The sequence below is a fragment of the Lontra canadensis genome, unplaced genomic scaffold (genome assembly GCF_010015895.1).
Source record: "Lontra canadensis isolate GAN:19392208 unplaced genomic scaffold, GSC_riverotter_1.0 scaffold41, whole genome shotgun sequence".
Lineage (NCBI taxonomy): Eukaryota > Metazoa > Chordata > Mammalia > Carnivora > Mustelidae > Lontra > Lontra canadensis.
In genome coordinates, this window is record NW_022631035.1 from 6,295,553 (window position 1) to 6,313,208 (window position 17,656).

At 49.7% G+C, this 17,656-nt stretch overlaps 1 protein-coding gene across 1 annotated transcript; it reads left to right on the forward strand.

Moving 5' to 3' along the window:
* The first annotated feature begins 2,105 nt into the window (after nucleotides 1-2,105).
* Nucleotides 2,106-14,148, forward strand: CD300E (CD300e molecule). The gene is made up of 5 exons (XM_032870697.1): nucleotides 2,106-2,234; nucleotides 7,052-7,258; nucleotides 9,716-10,063; nucleotides 12,330-12,441; nucleotides 13,277-14,148. The coding sequence occupies exons 2-5, from the start codon at nucleotides 7,219-7,221 to the stop codon at nucleotides 13,458-13,460; spliced, it is 684 nt and encodes a 227-aa protein (XP_032726588.1). The 5' UTR covers nucleotides 2,106-2,234; nucleotides 7,052-7,218; the 3' UTR covers nucleotides 13,461-14,148.
* Nucleotides 14,149-17,656: the final 3,508 nt, after the last annotated feature.

Genomic DNA, 17,656 nt, shown 5'->3' on the forward strand with positions numbered 1-17,656 from the left:
CATTCCTTTGTCTTTCCCAAACCGTTTCCAGGCTGCTGTCTTCCCTCCCATTCTCCCTTCGGTTTGTGCTCATTCACCAACCCCCTCTTTGGGCCAGGTACTGGAGACCCCCCGGGAGTGAACCAGGCAGAACCCTGGTCAGTGCAGTGCAGGCTGCAGACGACGCCACCTGGACCGACAGTACTCCCGAGTTCATGCTGGAATGTGTGCGGACCTGTACAGTACACAGAGTGTGGTATGAGCCAGCCGGCACGCCCAGGAGGCTGTCTGAACCCCTATGGGTGAGGCAGTGTGCTCTGGCTCTCCCCTGGGCCTCCACTGCTCAGCTTCCTGGCTGGGAGGGGCTCGGTGCCTAGCAGCTACTTCCCCCCTGCTGCCTGTGCTGCCCTGGGTGGGTGGTGGCCCCTATTTTCTCTGTGGTTTGGTTGGAGGTAGAGAAGTTATGATCTAAGCTTTAGTTTTGCTAGGCTGACCCTTTCCTGGTTCTTTGGCAAAAGAGATGGCTTCTGTGGAATTCCCCCCCCAACCCCCACCCCCCGCCCCGCCATCTCCCTGCCCCGGGCCTGTTATTATTTCCCTGTTGCTGGCTTCTCCAGTCTGGATATATGAAGCTAAAGAAAATTCTGATTCACAAGGCCCCTTCCCAGTCTACTTTCTCTCCACTTTTAAGAACCTTCTTATTTTGTTTTATGTGTCATGTTCAGGGTTTAGTTGTCCTTAGTGGGAGGGATAGGGAAAAAGACTACCTTCCTGGGAGGGGAGGGGAGGGGCAGAAGGTAAAGGAGAGAGAGAATCCCAAGCAGCCTTCATGCCCAGTGCGGAGCCTGATTCAGGCTCGATCTCATGACCCTGAGGTCATGACCTGAGCTGGTATCCGGAGTTGGATGCCTAACCCACTAAGCCACCCAGGTGCCCCGAAGTGCATGTTTTTAAAGACAGGGCATAGAATTGGCTTACTTTGTTTCTGATGACATTCCAATACAGAGCCTCTGTCTTGTGGTTCCTCTGGATGTGGATGGAAATCAGTTTCACCACTTCTGGGCCTGGCCATAAGGCGTCTATGTAGTATACACACACACACACACACACACACACACACACACTGCATGGTAAAAACAGGGACCAGTATTGAAGCTGTTGGCATCACATGCTGGAAAGAGTCTAGATCCTTCCACTTAGCAATCTCCCTGACTTTCCTTGGAGTATGCAGTAAGTGAGAAATAAACCTTTATCACGTTGAGCCCCTGAGACTTTAGGGCTGCCAGTTACAGCAGCAAACATCACATATCCAGACCAGTACAGCAGGTCCCTTCTCTTTCTTCACTTTCTCCTCTAACCAGGTTGGACCTCAAGGTTCATCACTTGAACAACGTTCTCTGCAATGTTTGTCACGTTACCCCCTTTCTCAGCAAAAGGAACTTTACAAATGGGATTAAGTTAAAGATCCTGAGATGGAGAGATTCTCCTGGGTGATCCCGTGGGCCCAATGTTATCGTAAGTTTCCTATAAGACAGACACTGAAGGTTCAGAGTCAGAGAAGCAGACATTCTGACGGAAGCCGAGGGTGGCGTGGTGGGGGTCGCATGGTGGCACAAGGCAAGGAAGTGGAGTCTGCCTTGGAGCTTCCGAAGGAACGAAGCCCTGCTGACGCCTTGACTTTGGCCCAGCAAAACTAATTTCGGGTTTCCAACCTCTAGAACCGTAAGACTGGAGTATGTCCCCACTCCTCCGTGTGACACTAAGAAGAGCATACAGGTAGATAAAGCTTTGAACTGAGCAGGATGTAAACCTTGGTCACAGCTGGACCAGAAATTGCCCCCCAAGAGGACCTGTGCTGTGACCACGGTGGGCAGTCGCTTCCCTCAGGGCAGGGCTGGAGCTGTGGATCTATGGGGCTGAGAGCCAAGGACGACCTGGGATGGAGCCGGGTGGGCCCTGCCATGGGTGGGCAGGCCCTCGGCAGGTGAGCAGACGAGGTGCCACCAAGCTCCCCTTGCAGCTTTGCTTTTGGGTCACTCTCTTTTTCAGCAGGTAGTTCCCCTTTACCAATAATTTCGCAACACAAAATGACGAAGCGGCAGAGGAAGGAAGCTGATAACAAAATACAGATGGGAAGTGACCTATCGAGGCCTGGAGCTCCTAGGCCAGATGTCAGAAGATAAGGATCTGGACATTCCGGGGCTTGGGAGATTGGACCACCAGTCTGTTTGTAGCTCGGCCCCCCTCTGCCACAGGTGAGTGGGTCTGGGACTTGTCACTTACTGAACCTTCCCTGGAGAAAAGAATGAAGCGAGTTTGGGAGAGGTGACACCCGGGTCCCAGGAAACCGTTTCCACCCACCCAGATGGGCGGGAGGATATGGAGACCGCGGCTGTTCCTTGCCAGACACAGAGGCGGGGGACGTTTCATCAGCCCACTGGTGTGTGTGTGTGTGTGTGTGTGTGTGTGTGATATCAGTTGTTACATTGTGCCAGGGTCTGTGCCTAGCATTTGACATCAGGGATCTCCTTCATGCCTCACAGCAGTCCTTAGGAGGGCAATGCCACCATCCCAATGAAGGAACGGGGAGCTAGAGAGGTGCCAGGCGGGAGAGGGGTGCTCTCTGGAGGAGTGGGAGGCCGGCAGTTAAGGGGACAACAGCCAAGCTTCCCACGAGGAGCAGAATGAGGACAAGCCAGAGGCCTGGTGTTGGGGTGTGCAGGGCCTCAGAGGAGCAGACCCTGATTCCCAGGAGACTTGATGAAGTAGCACAACTTGTCTGGGGGCAGCAGTAATGGGGCGGTTGGGAGAATGAGCCACTTCAGGCAGCATTAGTGACGGCTTGGGAGTGCAGCCACGAGACGCCCAGAGTCCCCTGTGGTGTGTGCAGGCAGGAAGCGATTGTTGATAATGCACCCGAGGGTCCTGGCGGGTGGCCCTGGTTTATTTCCCTTGAGGGGCCAAACAAGGATCCTGAATTGGTCTTAAGCTGTGGAGAGTCTAGACAGACGGATTTCCGTAAGAGTTGAGGAACTATTATATATATATACCTTTTTTTTCACCTGACTGAGTTAATCCAGACCAAACGGCTGGCCAGCATCAAGGGGTGGGGGGACATCACAGGGATCACAGTGCACAGTTGGTGAAGACTCTGTTCCACTCAGTGAAACAGGTTCTGACTGTAAACTTTGGCTTCAAGGAATGAGACCCGACCGCCCAACGTGGCCATTCTGGACAGCAATCTGTCAGGTTAAGGGTATGTTTTCCCTGGGGCCTGGAAACCCTGCTCTGGGTGTATATCCCGGGAACATGTTCTGCAGGCCCCTAGGGGGTGTGTGCTAGAGAATGTTCATTAGGTGCCATTCATGGAGGCAAGGAGTTGGGGGCCACCTAGACGTCCAACACCAGGCACTGATGAGTGGCCTCGGGCACCTGTTGCGGAGGAGAAGCCGAAGCTGGAAACAGTAAAATGGACACTCGGTGACACGGATGAGGCTTCAGGACCCGGTGCTGCATGAGAAAAGTAACCCCAGAATGAGATGGATGGCCCGAAACCGTGTAGTTTTAAGCATATGCCTACAAAGCAAGCATACGTACTTCATAATCACGCGGAGGCAAGAACGTCCACTGAAGGATTGTCTCTGAGGTGTGTGAACAGGGGATGGGATTGAAAGCACCAGGTAAAGAAAGGACAAGTTTGGTGAAGGGTGGTTTTCCTGGGCCTGTGAACTCAACCTGCAGGACCTGAGGAAACCTCCAAAGACCAAACAAAACAGAGCAACACCGAAGACAGAAAACCCGAGAAAGCATGTTGGGGCGGGGTTAGGAGAAAATGACATGAACACAGGTGGGGCAGTGGCTCAGAGGCAGGGGTTAAGTCTGCCAGGGCCCAGGTTGGGAGGGAAGGATTTATCTGCATCTCAAAGGAAGCTGAGAGGGTACATGTGCCTGGGCAGGTGGATGGGAGGTTGGATGGGCGTCCAGAGATCACCATGTGCACTGGCTTGTTGGCTCAAGGGAGCACCTGCTGTTTGGGCACTGGAAGTCGTTTACAGTGGCCAGGACGCAGAGTGTGAGCTGTGGAGGACAGGGAGAGGCTGGAGGCCAGCCAGGAGCTGGGTCTGGTGTATCACAACAGGGTCTGGACTTGACTGTAGCCAAAGGGGAGATGGTGAAATTTTGAAAGCAGGAAAGCCACTGAATCAAATTTCAAAGCTTCCTCCTTTTCTTTCAAAAGCACCAGCAACGTCTGCATTCCTCACACACTGGCATCCGGATTTGGCACCCATTCAGGGACATCACACCTCCACTCTAGAGGCTCTATTTCTTTCTTTCTTTTTGAAAACATTTATTTTTTCAGTGTTCTAAGATTCATTGTTTATGCACCACACCTAGTGCTCCATGCAATACAGGCCCTCCTTGATACCCACCACCAGGCTCTATTTCTATGGTAGTTGCTTATTAGTGCTTATGGGGCATCCTCTCAGGAGTTGGATGGGCCCCAGAGAAATTCTTTCCTTAATCATTAGGGTTTTGACCCACATTATTCCTCCTCTCCATTGTTTTATGCAGAGTCCACCAAATTTTCCTCTGTTTTCAAGATGCATTTGTCATTTAATTATTTTATTTCCTAGAACTCTACCTTGACCACCTTTCAAGAGGTGTGTGGATTTTCTTTTTTAATAAAGGAAATGTTAGAAGAAGAAACTATGGACGAGCTTGTCCTCATCACTGTTTCATCCTTCCTTTGCTCAGCAGTGCCTATATGGGCAGGTGTCTAATTCTTTCTCTTCTAATTTTGGAGCTGAGCTTTCTGACTTTTCTCCTATGTATAGGTTGCTCATTGCTGAGGGTGGGAGAGAGGTCCAGACACCTGTCTCTGGGAGGCAGGTCTTTCGTGTGGTGCCATCTCCCATACCCTGGTCCCTTCACTTCCTGCTGCTGATGCTCTGAAAAGCCTGGTCTTCCTGGGGCCCATGTGCTGGGCTCTGGATGAAGAATAAAGACATGGAATGGTGTGGGGGTGCAGAGGAAAACACCATTCTGAGACCCATCTCCCATCCCTACCTCTCCCTTCCCACCCACCAGCCGGTCTCCTGCCTCTCTGTGCTCATCTTAAAAAAAAAAAAAAAGCTTTATTGAGATATAGTTCACATATCATGCAACTTGCCCATGTAATGTATGCAATTCAGTGGCGTTTGGCGTACTCACAGATATGTGCGGCCATCACCACACCCGATCTGAGAGCATCTTCATCATCTTCAAAAGGAAACCCCATGCTTTCTAGCTATCATCCCTTTCTGAATCTCACCAAGTCCTAAGCAACAACTACATGACTTCTGTATCTATAGATTTCCTTGTTCTCGTCTTTGCAATGAATGAAATCACATACTATGAGGTCTTCAGTCACCGGCTTCCTTCACTTTGCGTAATGTTTTCAGGTTCACCTTCTAGCAGGTCTCATTCCTGTTAATGGCTGAGTAATAGTTCATTGTGAGGTTAGATCACATTTTGTTTATCTGTTCATCTGCTGATGGACATCAGGTTGTTTCTACCTTTTGGCTATTCTGAATAAAGTTACTAAAAACCTTTGTGTACCTGTTTTTGTGTGGACATATGTTTTCATTTCTCTTGGGTGTACACCTAGGAGTGAAATCACTGGGTCTTATGGCAACTCTATGTGGAATCCTTTGAGGAATTTGTAGACTGTTTTCCAAACTGGTTGCACCATTTTTCTTCCCATGAATGCGTATATGGACGTTCTGACTTCTTGACATCTTTGTTAAGACTTACTATCTGACTTCTTGATGGTAGTCTTCCTAGTGGGTGTAAAGTAGTGTCTCACCATGGTTTTGATTTGCATTCCTTGATGGCTGCATTTCCCTAATAATGTTGTCTGTGCTCAGCTTTGCACTGCCCCAGCTTCTACCTCCTCTCTGGTGTGGTGGAACAGACAGTGATAAGATGAGCCTTTTCTCCTAGGAGTTAAGCCTCTTCTCCCAAATGTATGTGTTCCAGATGCTTCTGACAGTTGCTGGTGGGGGTGGGCAGGCCAGAGCCCTATGGACCTCCTGCTGTCCCCAAGCAGAATGGCTCTGGGCATTGGTTGACACCAGACAGCTTTCTCCCCAAATCCCTATGGCTAACAAACTAGACTAGGATTTATGGACTTGATTTGATGATGTCTGGCTTCAGGACCTCTCTGTGCCTCTGTCTTCCTATCTATAAAGTGGGGATAATGGTACCTGCCTCGCAGCTTTGTTGTAAACTTAAATAGTTTGGGCAAAGCCAATACCTGTGTCTTCGAGAAGAATATGTTTCTGATGTTTAAGTTGAATTGGAGGGAGTGTATAGCTGTTTGACAGACCAGATGAGAAGCTAGTCCTGATCCATGACTATTCTAAAGAGTTAACGTTTACTGAACAGTTACTATGTTCCAGGCATGGTGACAAGTGCTTTATGTTTGTTCACTCCTTTATTTCTATGAGGTGAGGATGGTTACTATGACTCTATTTTATAGATGAAGAAGCTAGGGATGAGAGTGATGTAGCAACATGCCCAAGGGCACATGGTTAGTACACGATGGAGGTGGGATTTAAATCTGCACGACTCCGGGATCTATGCCCTTCACCAACACCTTTATACTGAAATAGATTAAGGGTGTACAAGCAGGTGGAGCTTCCCCACAAGTGGTCAAAAAGTTGGGTCCAGAGCCCAGAAGAGAGACTACGTTAGAGGAAGAGGTATGAGATCAACCACATGGAGGTAGTGGTTGAGAGATTCATGGGGAGTCCTCACCCCAGATATTTAAGTGGGGTGTTTTATGACCCAAAAGTATATAGTCAGAGAGAAGGGACAGCTGGTTTGGTCGAGCAAGTAGCCTTGGACAGGAAGAAGAATGAGAGATGGGGCCAAAGGCTCTCCTCTGTTGGAGGTTTCATATTTTGGGACTGACTTTCATGAAGACTCGGGGTATGATCCAAACTTTGTATTGCCAGGAAAAACCAGCAGATTTCTCTTGTTCGTAGTCAATTCTCTGATCTCTTGACACTCTTCCCCTTTTCCTAAGTAGGGCTTCAAACTAGGAAGTATCTAGGAGATGAAAAAGGAAGTAGGTGAGAGACAGAAACACATAGGAAACTTGAGCAAGTAGAAAGTGGACACCGCAGGCTCTGTTGCAAACACCTGGATTACAGCGGGGACCTGGATTTGCTGGGGACACCAGCCAGAGACAGGACCATGTGGCTGTCCCCAGTTCTGCTCCTTCTCTGCCTCTCAGGTGAGTGGGGCTGGGGTTTTGGGCACTTGTTATTGGAGGGGGTGGAACAGTGGGTAGAAGGTCTGTCCTGGGTTCAAGCCAGAGAAGTCTCAGCAGAAACAGGGAGGACACATCCATTCATCCATCTGTACATTCTTCTACCACTGAAGCATTCATCTACAGATTTGCATAGGCTTATTGAGCACCATCTGTGTGCCAGGACCAGCTGTGTGTCAGGACAGCAACTTCTGCACTCAGGGACTCATGGTTGAAAGAGGGAGTCAAGTCACTGTGATACAGCATAGAACTTTCTGTAGAAATTTATTCATGTGGTATGGAGCTGCACAACAGGGGCCCCAAACACTGCTCTTGATCCAGTGCAAGTCCTTATCGAGGCTTCACTGGACTTTGGTCTTGAAGGATGAATGAGTTTGCTGAGTGGACAGAGAGAATAACTTATGTGAAAGTGTCAATCTCTTTAAAGATCATGGAAAGTTCAGGCATTAGCAATAGTTCAGAATGTGTCAGAACTTAGTATAAAGGGGTTGGAAATGTTTCTTAGCAGGAATTAAAGAAGGGACCAAAAAGGTACCCTCAGCATGCATCTTAAACCCCTGCTAGAACAAGGTGTTGTGCAGTTAGGTAAATATAATTGTTTTGGAGAAGATAGTCTTAAAAAAAAAAAGACATTCAACATGCATGAGAGCCCATTCTCTGTGGAAAGTAAGTTCAGGGTAAAAATTAGGTGGTATTCTTCATGTTTATAGAATAATTTTTATGTTGGGTAAGACATAGAACCTGCCCAACATAATGATGGACTGTCCCAGAATAGTGGGTGGGAAAGGCAGAGGTTTAAAGAAAGAAGACCAGTTGGGTGACACTGGCTAAAACATAATTTTCTTCTCAGTAACACAGGAGAGTGGATGGGATGGTCTTCAAGGTCCGCTGGGGCCCTCATGACTGAGATCTTAGACTCAGAAAGACATTTAAGAGATGTATCTCTTTATAGACGGGAGACGCTCAAAATGTCTTAAATGAGGATGAAAATAATAATGGTTATTTTCTTTTTTTCCCTTCTTTTTCTTCTCTCCCTTCCCCCCCCTTCCTCCTCCGCCTCCCCCCTCCTCCTCCCCCTCCCTCTCCTCCTCCTCCTCTTCTTCTTCTTCCTCTTGATGATGGACTTTTTCTGAATCACTGTAATTAAGGAAATGGGCACCAAAGCAGCACTGGCTGGAGCCGGCTTGCACCCACTCACAAGAGCTGATCACAGACTTATTTTCCCAACCTTACAACCAGTGACAGCATATTGTTAGCATGAAATTCGTCATAGTGAGCGTGTTTACACCACAGAAACTGGGAAACGTTATGAACCATGGCTTCTCCTTGACTCTCCTGCACCCCACCTTGCTCCCTGCCCAGAGCTGGTTTACCAGCATATCACGGCTTCCTCACATCTGCTTGCTTAACTCTGATAAAATTGCCTAAATGCCCTTGCTTGGGTTCAGGTAAACTAGAGACGGAAACTTCTTCCCACCCCTTCACGTGGATTGGCTGATCTCTCCGAGGCCACAGGTTCAGCTTCCTGTCCATTTAAAGCTAGGCTTCCTCCTGGGTCCTGATAAAAGCTTTGGAGTCACTTGTAGAGACTGAAATTTTGGTTCTTTTTTTTTTTTTTTTGTTCTTTCCCATCCCAGCTCCTGGCTTAGCTCCCCACTCTCTGTTCCAGCATTCTCCCACCCACCATACCCTTTGGGATTACAAACACCTGGGGTTACAAACATTGGAAAAATGTGACCACTTTACATTTATGGAGGGCTGTATGGCTAGCTTAAGAAAGGAAGGGGGAAAGGTGGTAAAGAAAGATGGTAAGGTCCTGGGGACAGTCATGGGGTTAGGGGTGGTCAGTTCATGCCCTAAACTCATGTCAAGAAGCCTGTGAGAGTCTCCTTGGGACCCAGCCCTTCCTAGCAGTGTATCGCTCCTCCTTCGAGACTGGAGGAAGGCCAGGGTTTATTTTCCTCTCTTGAGAACACCTCTAGAGTGGAGTAAACAAGAAGCTGTGCTTCTACAGAACAAGTTTGAGTTGCAGAAAACCTGAATGCAGAGGCTCACTGCAAAGGGAAGTGTTTTTATACCTCACTGAATCTCATGCCTGCAAAGGCTAAGACAGGGCAGGACAGAGCTCCTGCTGCTCCCTCTCCAGCTTTGTTCTCATTCTCCCTGTCCCCAAGAGGCAGGATCCTTGTGTGGTTACTCAGTGTTTCTAGGCTCACAAGGCACAGATCCCTACCTCTCTTGCTGGCCCTAGTTGCCAGACTCTCTGGGTTAGGTTTTAAACTTAGATGTCCCTCCAGGCCCACATCCCTGAGCCCAGAACTGTCTACACCTCCCTGGCAACTTTCCCCTTGGGCTTCAGGCAGACAGCTGCTGTAGGGGACCTTTGAGATGGAGTCCTGGGATGTGGCTTGTGTCTTCCAGGCTCTTTGTCCCTGACAGGCCCCAGCTCTGTGACGGGCACCTTGGGTGGCTCTCTGTGCGTGCAGTGTCAGTACAAGGAGGTATACCAGAGGTATAGCAAATACTGGTGCCGAGGACAGTATGACGCAACATGTGAGAAGATCGTGGAGACCAAGGGAGAAGAGAAAGAAGAGAGGAGTGGGCGTGTGTCCATCAGAGACCACGCTGATCATCTCACCTTTATAGTGACCATGGAGAACCTCACTGCAGACGATGCTGGATCCTACTGGTGTAGAATTCAGACAGTATGGCTCCTGGATGTGTGGTCATATGACCCTTCATTCCACGTTAACGTGTTTGTTTCCACAGGTAAGAGATCCTCTCACTCCACCAGCAGAGCTTATGGGTCTTGTCTCTGGGTCTCGTCTAGTCCTCATCCCAGTAGTGTTGGCAAGAGCCTATGATGAAGACAGGGTGAGAGGCAGCTGTCTTTTTAGCCTTGGCATGGGTGGGAGTGTGTGGCTGAAGGTACCCTCATTTTCAGAGGGCCAGAACCTCACTCCACTGCGGGAGGCCCCTCCATGCTGCACCAAGACTATCTCCACCATGCCCTTTGGAAACCTGTACCAAAGGAAACAAATTCTTCATACATACATCTTCAGCTTACTCATACAATATTCTCTCGACTATACTGTCCTGAAATTGGCCTCACTCCTCTCATTTCAAAAAATAGGCTTGTTGAGTGGAAGCTGTTCTTTTTCCTACTTCCATGTGCTATAGGGTGGTGAAGCTATGTTCAAATTCTCCCAGTCCCCCACCACAACCTATCACTATCCTATCTGCTCCTTTAACATTTGTGTCACATGGCCACATGCATCCTCTACTTCTCCTTGGCATGACCTTCCATTGGCTTCTAGGTTACTCTCCGACACCCCTAATCCTTGTCATTGTCTTGGGAGTTTTTAACAAGTAACTTGTCTCAGCTTTCAGGACCTTCTCAACTGCGGTGACCTGCATTTCCACTCTCCAGCCACTCCATGGCAACATTGCACATCTTGCTGTCACCCCAAACTGGTCCATGTCCAGAACCCTACCTGCAGACACTGTACTTTCAGAGAACTTTCTGTGCATCAGCCTTCCCACACCCTCACCCCTGCTGGCCCTACTCGCAATCTCACATATGTTTCCAGCCCTTGGATCCCTCTCTCCATTCTCTCCCCACTTATTGCCTGCCCCTCCCCTGCCCTGATCTCACTTCCTTCCTAAGCCAGGCCCGACTCTCAAGGAGGACTACATTTTCTTCACTTGTCATGCACCATTTCCCTACCTGCTTCTCGAAACCGTCATCCCTGGATCCATCTAAAATTAGGGTGAGCAACCATTGGGGTTTGCCTAGGACTGAGAAATTTCTTGGGATGTGGGGCTTTGAGTGCTAAAACTGGGTGAGATCCTAGGCAATCTAGGGCAAATCGATCTCCCACCTAAAATCTATCTGCTGCAGTAGCACTGGAGAAGTCACAGCCGGTGATGATGGGTGTCCATACAAGTTCATAGTCTCTAACATGACTCTCCCATTCTTCTATCTTACCAAGGGCACATGGAATATCAGACGTGAACTCTCTCAATTTCTTTTCTTCTCCCCCTACAAACTTCTGTGATGCCTAACTCTTTCTTCCCCCTTTCCCTTCTAGGTTGAGGGCGGTTTCCCTCACCCTGTTCGAGAACAATCATCTTGAGGCTGGCTGCTCAACCTGGAGCTCCTTGCCTCCCTGTCTCCTCGAGTCAAATTCTCTCCTTGCTCATCTGTATCTTCCTCCATCAATTATCCACACTTTCTCTTCCCCTCAGCCCAGAACTACACTCTGGGTTCTCTCCTGTTCTAAAAATATCTCGTAATCCCCGTGGCCTCCTCTAGGTGTCACCATTCCTCGTTTCTCTCCTTTCTGCTTGCCTGGATGGCCCCTGAGGTCTGAGCCTTCTGTGCTCTCGCTGTATCTGATGGCGGGCCGCCCCTCTGCCCTCTCTTTATTGATTTGAGCCCATCGACTTAGATGCCTCTGCCCTGTGTGAGGGCAGGGATGGTGCCACATACGTCAGTGAATCCCCAGTGGCCAGATGTCAAGGCCAAGATGGATGAAACGGAGCCTGTCCTGGGAAGGCGAAGACTCTGGGAGACTTGCTTTTTTGGGGCAGTCATGAGGTTGGGGCAGAGACACTGGTCACACCAATAGCCTGGACACCTGAGACTTAGCTCCTCCCCAGCAGGGAGTTAAAGTGGCCTTAGTTTCCATCTGAAGGTGCTGTGAGCCCCCTCCTACAGTCTCTCTGAGGCTCCTGGGCCACAGGCGGGGCCATTTTCTCCAGGCTTGCCCCTGCTCTCTCCCTAGGCAGAGTCAGACTTGGGATGGAAAGAAAGATCCGACACTTACTAGAGGTGGCTCATTTGACCCGTTCTAGAAAAGTCTCATTTGGTCCCTGAGCAGCTCACACCATCCTGGAAGTGGCCTGACGCTAGCTTTGGAGCATCTCTCAATTCCCTTCTTCCAGTGGGCCATCGTGCATAACGTTGGGTTCAAACGGGCACGTAGTGGTTGGCTAGGGATAGAGTAGCCCCTGATGTGTGATTTGTCTCCAGCACCAAGTAAAACCACAGGGAGGACCACATGTCAAGCTGCACCTGCTGCCTTTCCGGGGCTGAACACCAAACAGAACCTCAGCATGGAGGAGCCGTTGACTTGCTGCTCAGGGTAAGGGCCCCCAGCCTAGAGACCACAGAAGACGGGGTTCAGCAGCCTTATGGGATCCTGGGGTGGGGGCTGGCAACACACCATGAGCTTTTTACCTCTCTGCTGGGTTTGCTTCAGTTTGGGTCACGATGTTTACATTCTCAGTGGCTGTATGGGGATTTCATGTGGAAAGTATCACTTGTTTTGGGAACGTTCTCCCCCATGCAGCAGCTGCAGGGGAACAGGAGGCTGGCTCATGTGGACATGCGGCTCCTCCCATGTCCACCCCTCCCCTTCTCCTTTCCCCCCCTGGTTCTGGACTCTGTCTTCTGGTTCTAGAGCCTTAACTCGGGTTTACCTCCAAAGGTCTTTGCTGAACCACAGATCCAGGTGCTTCTTGTGGGGGTTTGGAGAGAGATGAACTGGCTCCAGGCTACTTTCCTCCTCCCAAAGATACCCAGAAAGGGCTACCATGTTGCTCTCAGGCCCTGTGTAGGGCCAAGGATAAGGGTCAGGGCTTTAAAGTGAGGGTGGGGCTAGTTTTCAAGAAGTAGGTTGTTAAGGACAAATGTGAGAGAAAGGGACAGAGAGAAAGCTTCTGGAAAGCAGGCAGTGCCAGGCGCCTCTTCTCCTTGCCCCATCACCTCTCCTTAACAGAATTCCCAGGAGTAGTGCACAGTCAGGGGAGGGGAGGTGATGGGGCCCCAGAGAGGGGCTGCCCAGGTACATCTTTTCCAAGTTTGATCCTGAGTTATGAGGGCTCTAGGGTCAGGACACAGGAACAGGCTGGGAGAGAAGGGTCCTGGGCCTCCCCCCGAGGAGGCAGTCATTTCCTGTCCCTATGTCCCCCCCGCAGGTCCTTGCTCAGCAGTGTCCACTTCCTGCTCCTGGTCTTCCTGAAGCTTCCCCTGTTCCTGACATTGATCGGCGCTGTTCTCTGGGTGAACAGGCCTCCGAGGGGCTGTGGAGGAATTAAGCCGAAGGAAGATAATCCACAATGTAGTGCACCATTCCCAGGAAGGCCCTGTCCAGGAACGTAGCCCCTTGGACTGGACAAGAGAGACCTTCAGACTCCAGACTCCGGAGCAGGGGGAGCTGCTGTGCCTGGATCCTGGAGGGACCCAGGTCTTCTTGGGGGTATGGGTCCTGTGTCTTGAGGGAGAATCCTGGTTCTCAGAGGACATTTGCTCTGAGTCCTCAGGTGCAGGAAGGACGAGTCTCCTGGGCTCATGCTCGGGGGGTCCTCTGTTCTCCACCCCCGAACCCCTAGCTCCTTGCCCTCATGCCTACCTCCCAAGGGCAAGAATTTCTTGCCACAAAAGCTTCCGGGTTCAGTGTTCCCCCAGGGCAATAACCACCTCCTTCCTGCAGCCAGGAGGCTCCCTGGGATGGCAGGTTGCCACAGCCACCATGGGGCACACCGTCCTGGGAAGGACTCAGGTGGTTTTGAGTACTTGTCAATGGCCCCCTTCCGAAAGTGTGCAGGGAGGAACACAGTCTGTCACGAGCACGCGTCCCCAGCTCCACTCAGCTCCTTGCATCTAGACCAGCCCTCTCGTCTCCACCACGCAAAGCCAGTGATGCCAGTTTCCAGAAAACACTCGAGCTCCTCAGTACTGCATTTACAGGCATGGAGGCCATGCTCGGAACCCGAGCTCCGGCGTGGCTTCTGTTAGGGGAGGACCCCTCGTGACACCTTCCAGGAGACCTGGCACTGGTCCAGGACTCCACCGAGGGAGGAATTCAGCCAAAGGGGCACATATGGGCCATATGATAAAAAACACACAAGGCGATGTAGGAAACACAACGCTGGGCAAGAGGGAAGCTCGTGAGGTACTTTATTCTTTCTCAAACTCATTTTTAAGTACTCTAGTTTCGTCACCTTTCCGTGTAAATGTTAGAGTAAGCTTGTCTTTCTCTACCAAGACAATCTTGCTGGGATTTTGATAGGAATCGTGTTAAACTTATAGATCGATATTGGGAGAACTGACACCTCTCCTGTGTTGATAATGTGGTACCTCTCGCAATTTGTTTAAATAGTCCTTGTCTTCGGTCACCAGAGTTTTGTAAATTTCAGTACATGGGTGCTGCATATATTCCGTTAGATTTACAGCCCGTATTTCTTTTTCTTGTCCAGCAGCTGTGACTAGCACCGTGGGTTTCAATTCAGTTTCTACAGGCTTGTTGCTAGTATAGAAATAGGACTCTGTGTGTGTGTGTGTGTGTGTGTGTATGTTTGTGTGTGTATATGTGTATGTGCGTCTGTATTGATCTTTTTTCCTGTAGCTCATTAAACTCAGTTTTTAATTCTAGCAGTTAGTATTTTTGTGTGTGTGTGTGTGAAATCCTTAGGATTTTCTACATAATTATGTTATCTGCACAAAGGGACAATTTTATTTCTTTCTAGTCTGTGAGCTTTAATAGTGTTCTGGAAGCCTTAGGGAGCTGCTGGAAGGTCTTAGACACTCTGGTGGCTACGCAGGACCCGCTGTTCTCCAGTATTTCTGCTTTTTATTTTTTTTATTTTTATTTATTTTTTTTTTAAAGATTTTATTTATTTATTTGACAGACAGAGATCACAAGTAGACAGAGAGGCAGGCAGAGAGAGAGAAGGAAGCAGGCTCCCTGCCGAGCAGAGAGCCCGATGCGGGACTCGATCCCAGGACCCTGAGATCATGACCTGAGCCGAAGGCAGAGGCTTAACCCACTGAGCCACCCAGGCGCCCTATTTCTGCTTTTTAAAAGAGAAACCAGAAGTGAAATTTTTTGTGTTTTTGTGTAGGCAACAAACTCTATTTAAAAAATAATATTGTGACCCCAAAAAAACACATTCACAAGTTCATGCGATTGATGGGTGTAGTCTGTGACCTGGGAGTACAGCAGAGAAATGGCAGGACGTCGTTGCGTCTGCCTAGTGTTTACACCTGGGGCCATATGGAGCCCAGCAGGCTTGGGAACTGACCTTTCAAGTACACAGATGGGCTCGCGGGGATGCTGTGTGGACGAGCCCCAGGCTGGTTCCGGTGCAGATCCAAGTCTGTTCCCAGGCCTTACGACTGGGGCCGGGGGTCTGAGCCCTTCTGGGCTCCTCGTTTTTTAATGTGATCTGAAGACACTAGATTAATATTCTTCCAGAGGCATCTGGGGGGGGGCATAGTCGGTTGGGCATCTGACTCATGGTTTTGGCTCAGGTCATGATCTCAGGGTCCTGGGCTAGAGACCCACATGGGACCCCCCCACTCACTGGGGAGTCTCCTTCTCCTATCCCTCCCTCTCTGCTGCTCTGTCCCTCTGCTCTGCCCTTGAGGGTTCTCTTTCTCTCAAATAAATAAATATTAAAAAAAAAATTCTTCCATGTGGCAGTTCCAACATGGGGCTGCAAATTTCTTGACACTCCTTTTATTAAGAGTTGGGGGTATGTCCCCACCCCTTGCATCGGGATGGGCTGTGGCTGCTGCAGACAGAAGCCCAGAGCAGCGCTGCCCCAACTTTTTTCCATGATTATCTTCTAAGGAGCCTGTTTATTCATTTTCTCTTCCTAGAAATGCCCCCCACCAAGCTATGACATTTTAGTACTAAAGATATGCTGTATATGTCCATGTTCTACTGATCTATCAATCAATCCATCTACCAATCGATCATCTATGTTTTGTATATGAAAAGAGTAACATTGTTTTCACCGTCCAGGAAGCAATGTTCGTCCCTGTCGGAAGGCCCGGATGGAGCCTGGGGACAGTGACCCTGTGTGACATCCGAGGCCAGGCCAGGAGGAATCCCATAGCTCCTTGCTTAGTCTCTAGAAATGCTGGCTCTGGGGATTGTCCCACTCAGAACCTGGCGGCCACATGGAGAGGCTGCCTGTAGGGTCTCGGGTCCACAGGAGGGGGCTCTGTGTTGGGTCACCCTGGCTCCTGTTCCAGACACAAGGGCAAAGAAGCTTCTGGATGACAGTGGCACCCAGCCATGTGAGTCACCCCGCCAGCATTATGTCATCCCAGTTGAGGCCCCAGACATGATGGAGCAGACAGGCTGTCCCCTCTCAACCTGTTTGAATTCCCAACTGTGGAATCTGTGACATGACAAAGTGATCACTGTTTTATGCCACAAGGAAAATCCAAGTATGGATCACGGGACCATTTGGCTCTGTCCATTCTAGGATCGGGCAAGAAGGTAAAGAGGAAGGTGCTGCCTCTGCCGTGGGCACGGAGGGCTGTGGGGATGCTGCAGGCTGCTGCAAAGAGCCCCTCTGGGACTCAGCCCTGCAAAGGGGACGGTGGCTGGGAGCTCCCACATGGTAAGACACAGGCCTTGAGGTCTCGCCCTTTCCTGACAGGCGACCCAGAACCGTGTGGCTGCAGGTGTTGGCTTGTGGAGGAGGTGTTCCCCCCAGAAGACGCCCTCTGCAGCAGAACGCCCCACTCCCAACCCGACACACCAGCTTCGGTGTTGCCCTGACCTCCTTCAAAGGAAAGCTCCAGACAAAAACAAACCAGCACCTTTTCGAAGGGGCTCAAGGAGAGGAACAGAGTGCCAGCAAAATTTTGCTTCAGAAAGAGTCAATTATCATATGGTTTCACTTATTTGTGGAGCATAACAAATAACATGGAGGACAAGGGGAGATGGAGAGGAGAAGGGAGTTGAGGGAAATTGGAAGGGGAGATGAACCATGAGAGACTGTGGACTCTGAAAAACAATCTGAGGGTTTTGAAGAGGCGGGGGTGGGAGGTTGGGGGAACCAGGTGGTGGGTATTAAGGAGGGCACGGATTGCATGGAGCACTGGTGGTGCAAAAACAATGAATTCTGTTACGCTGAAATTAAAAAAAAAAAAAAAAGAAAGGCAATGCTCCAGGACTCCGCTTGTTCTCAGAGAAATTACAGACAACGACCTCACTGAAAAGGAGCTCAGAAAAGAGATATAGTTCCCCAAAATTGGTTCAAAAAGTATGGACACAAAAAAGAGTAGCCAGAGCCCGGGAAAAATATTAAGTGGAAGACAGGAGAAAAAAAAAAACAAACAACCCAGCAACAACCAAAGAACAAAACCTTTGCTGAGAAAAAATATGTATATCTTTGAAAATTAAATGAGGAAAAGACTTGTGTTATTTTTTGATGTGAGTGGGAGGAAGTTAAACAGGAAGGGACCAGTATTCTGTCTTGCCCTTGCTCTGCTGGGGAGCAGGGGAGTGTGGGCAGGGCAAAGTTCAGGTGAAACCCAGGAGGGGGTGATGATGGTCT

Bases quoted from the DNA above. Each gene is read 5' to 3' on its own strand.
- CD300E (XM_032870697.1), top strand. From the start codon at position 7,219: ATGTGGCTGTCCCCAGTTCTGCTCCTTCTCTGCCTCTCAG. The intron at 7,259-9,715 runs GTGAGTGGGGCT...TGTGTCTTCCAG, and splicing joins GCTCCTTCTCTGCCTCTCAG to GCTCTTTGTCCCTGACAGGC. The intron at 12,442-13,276 runs GTAAGGGCCCCC...TCCCCCCCGCAG, and splicing joins CCGTTGACTTGCTGCTCAGG to GTCCTTGCTCAGCAGTGTCC.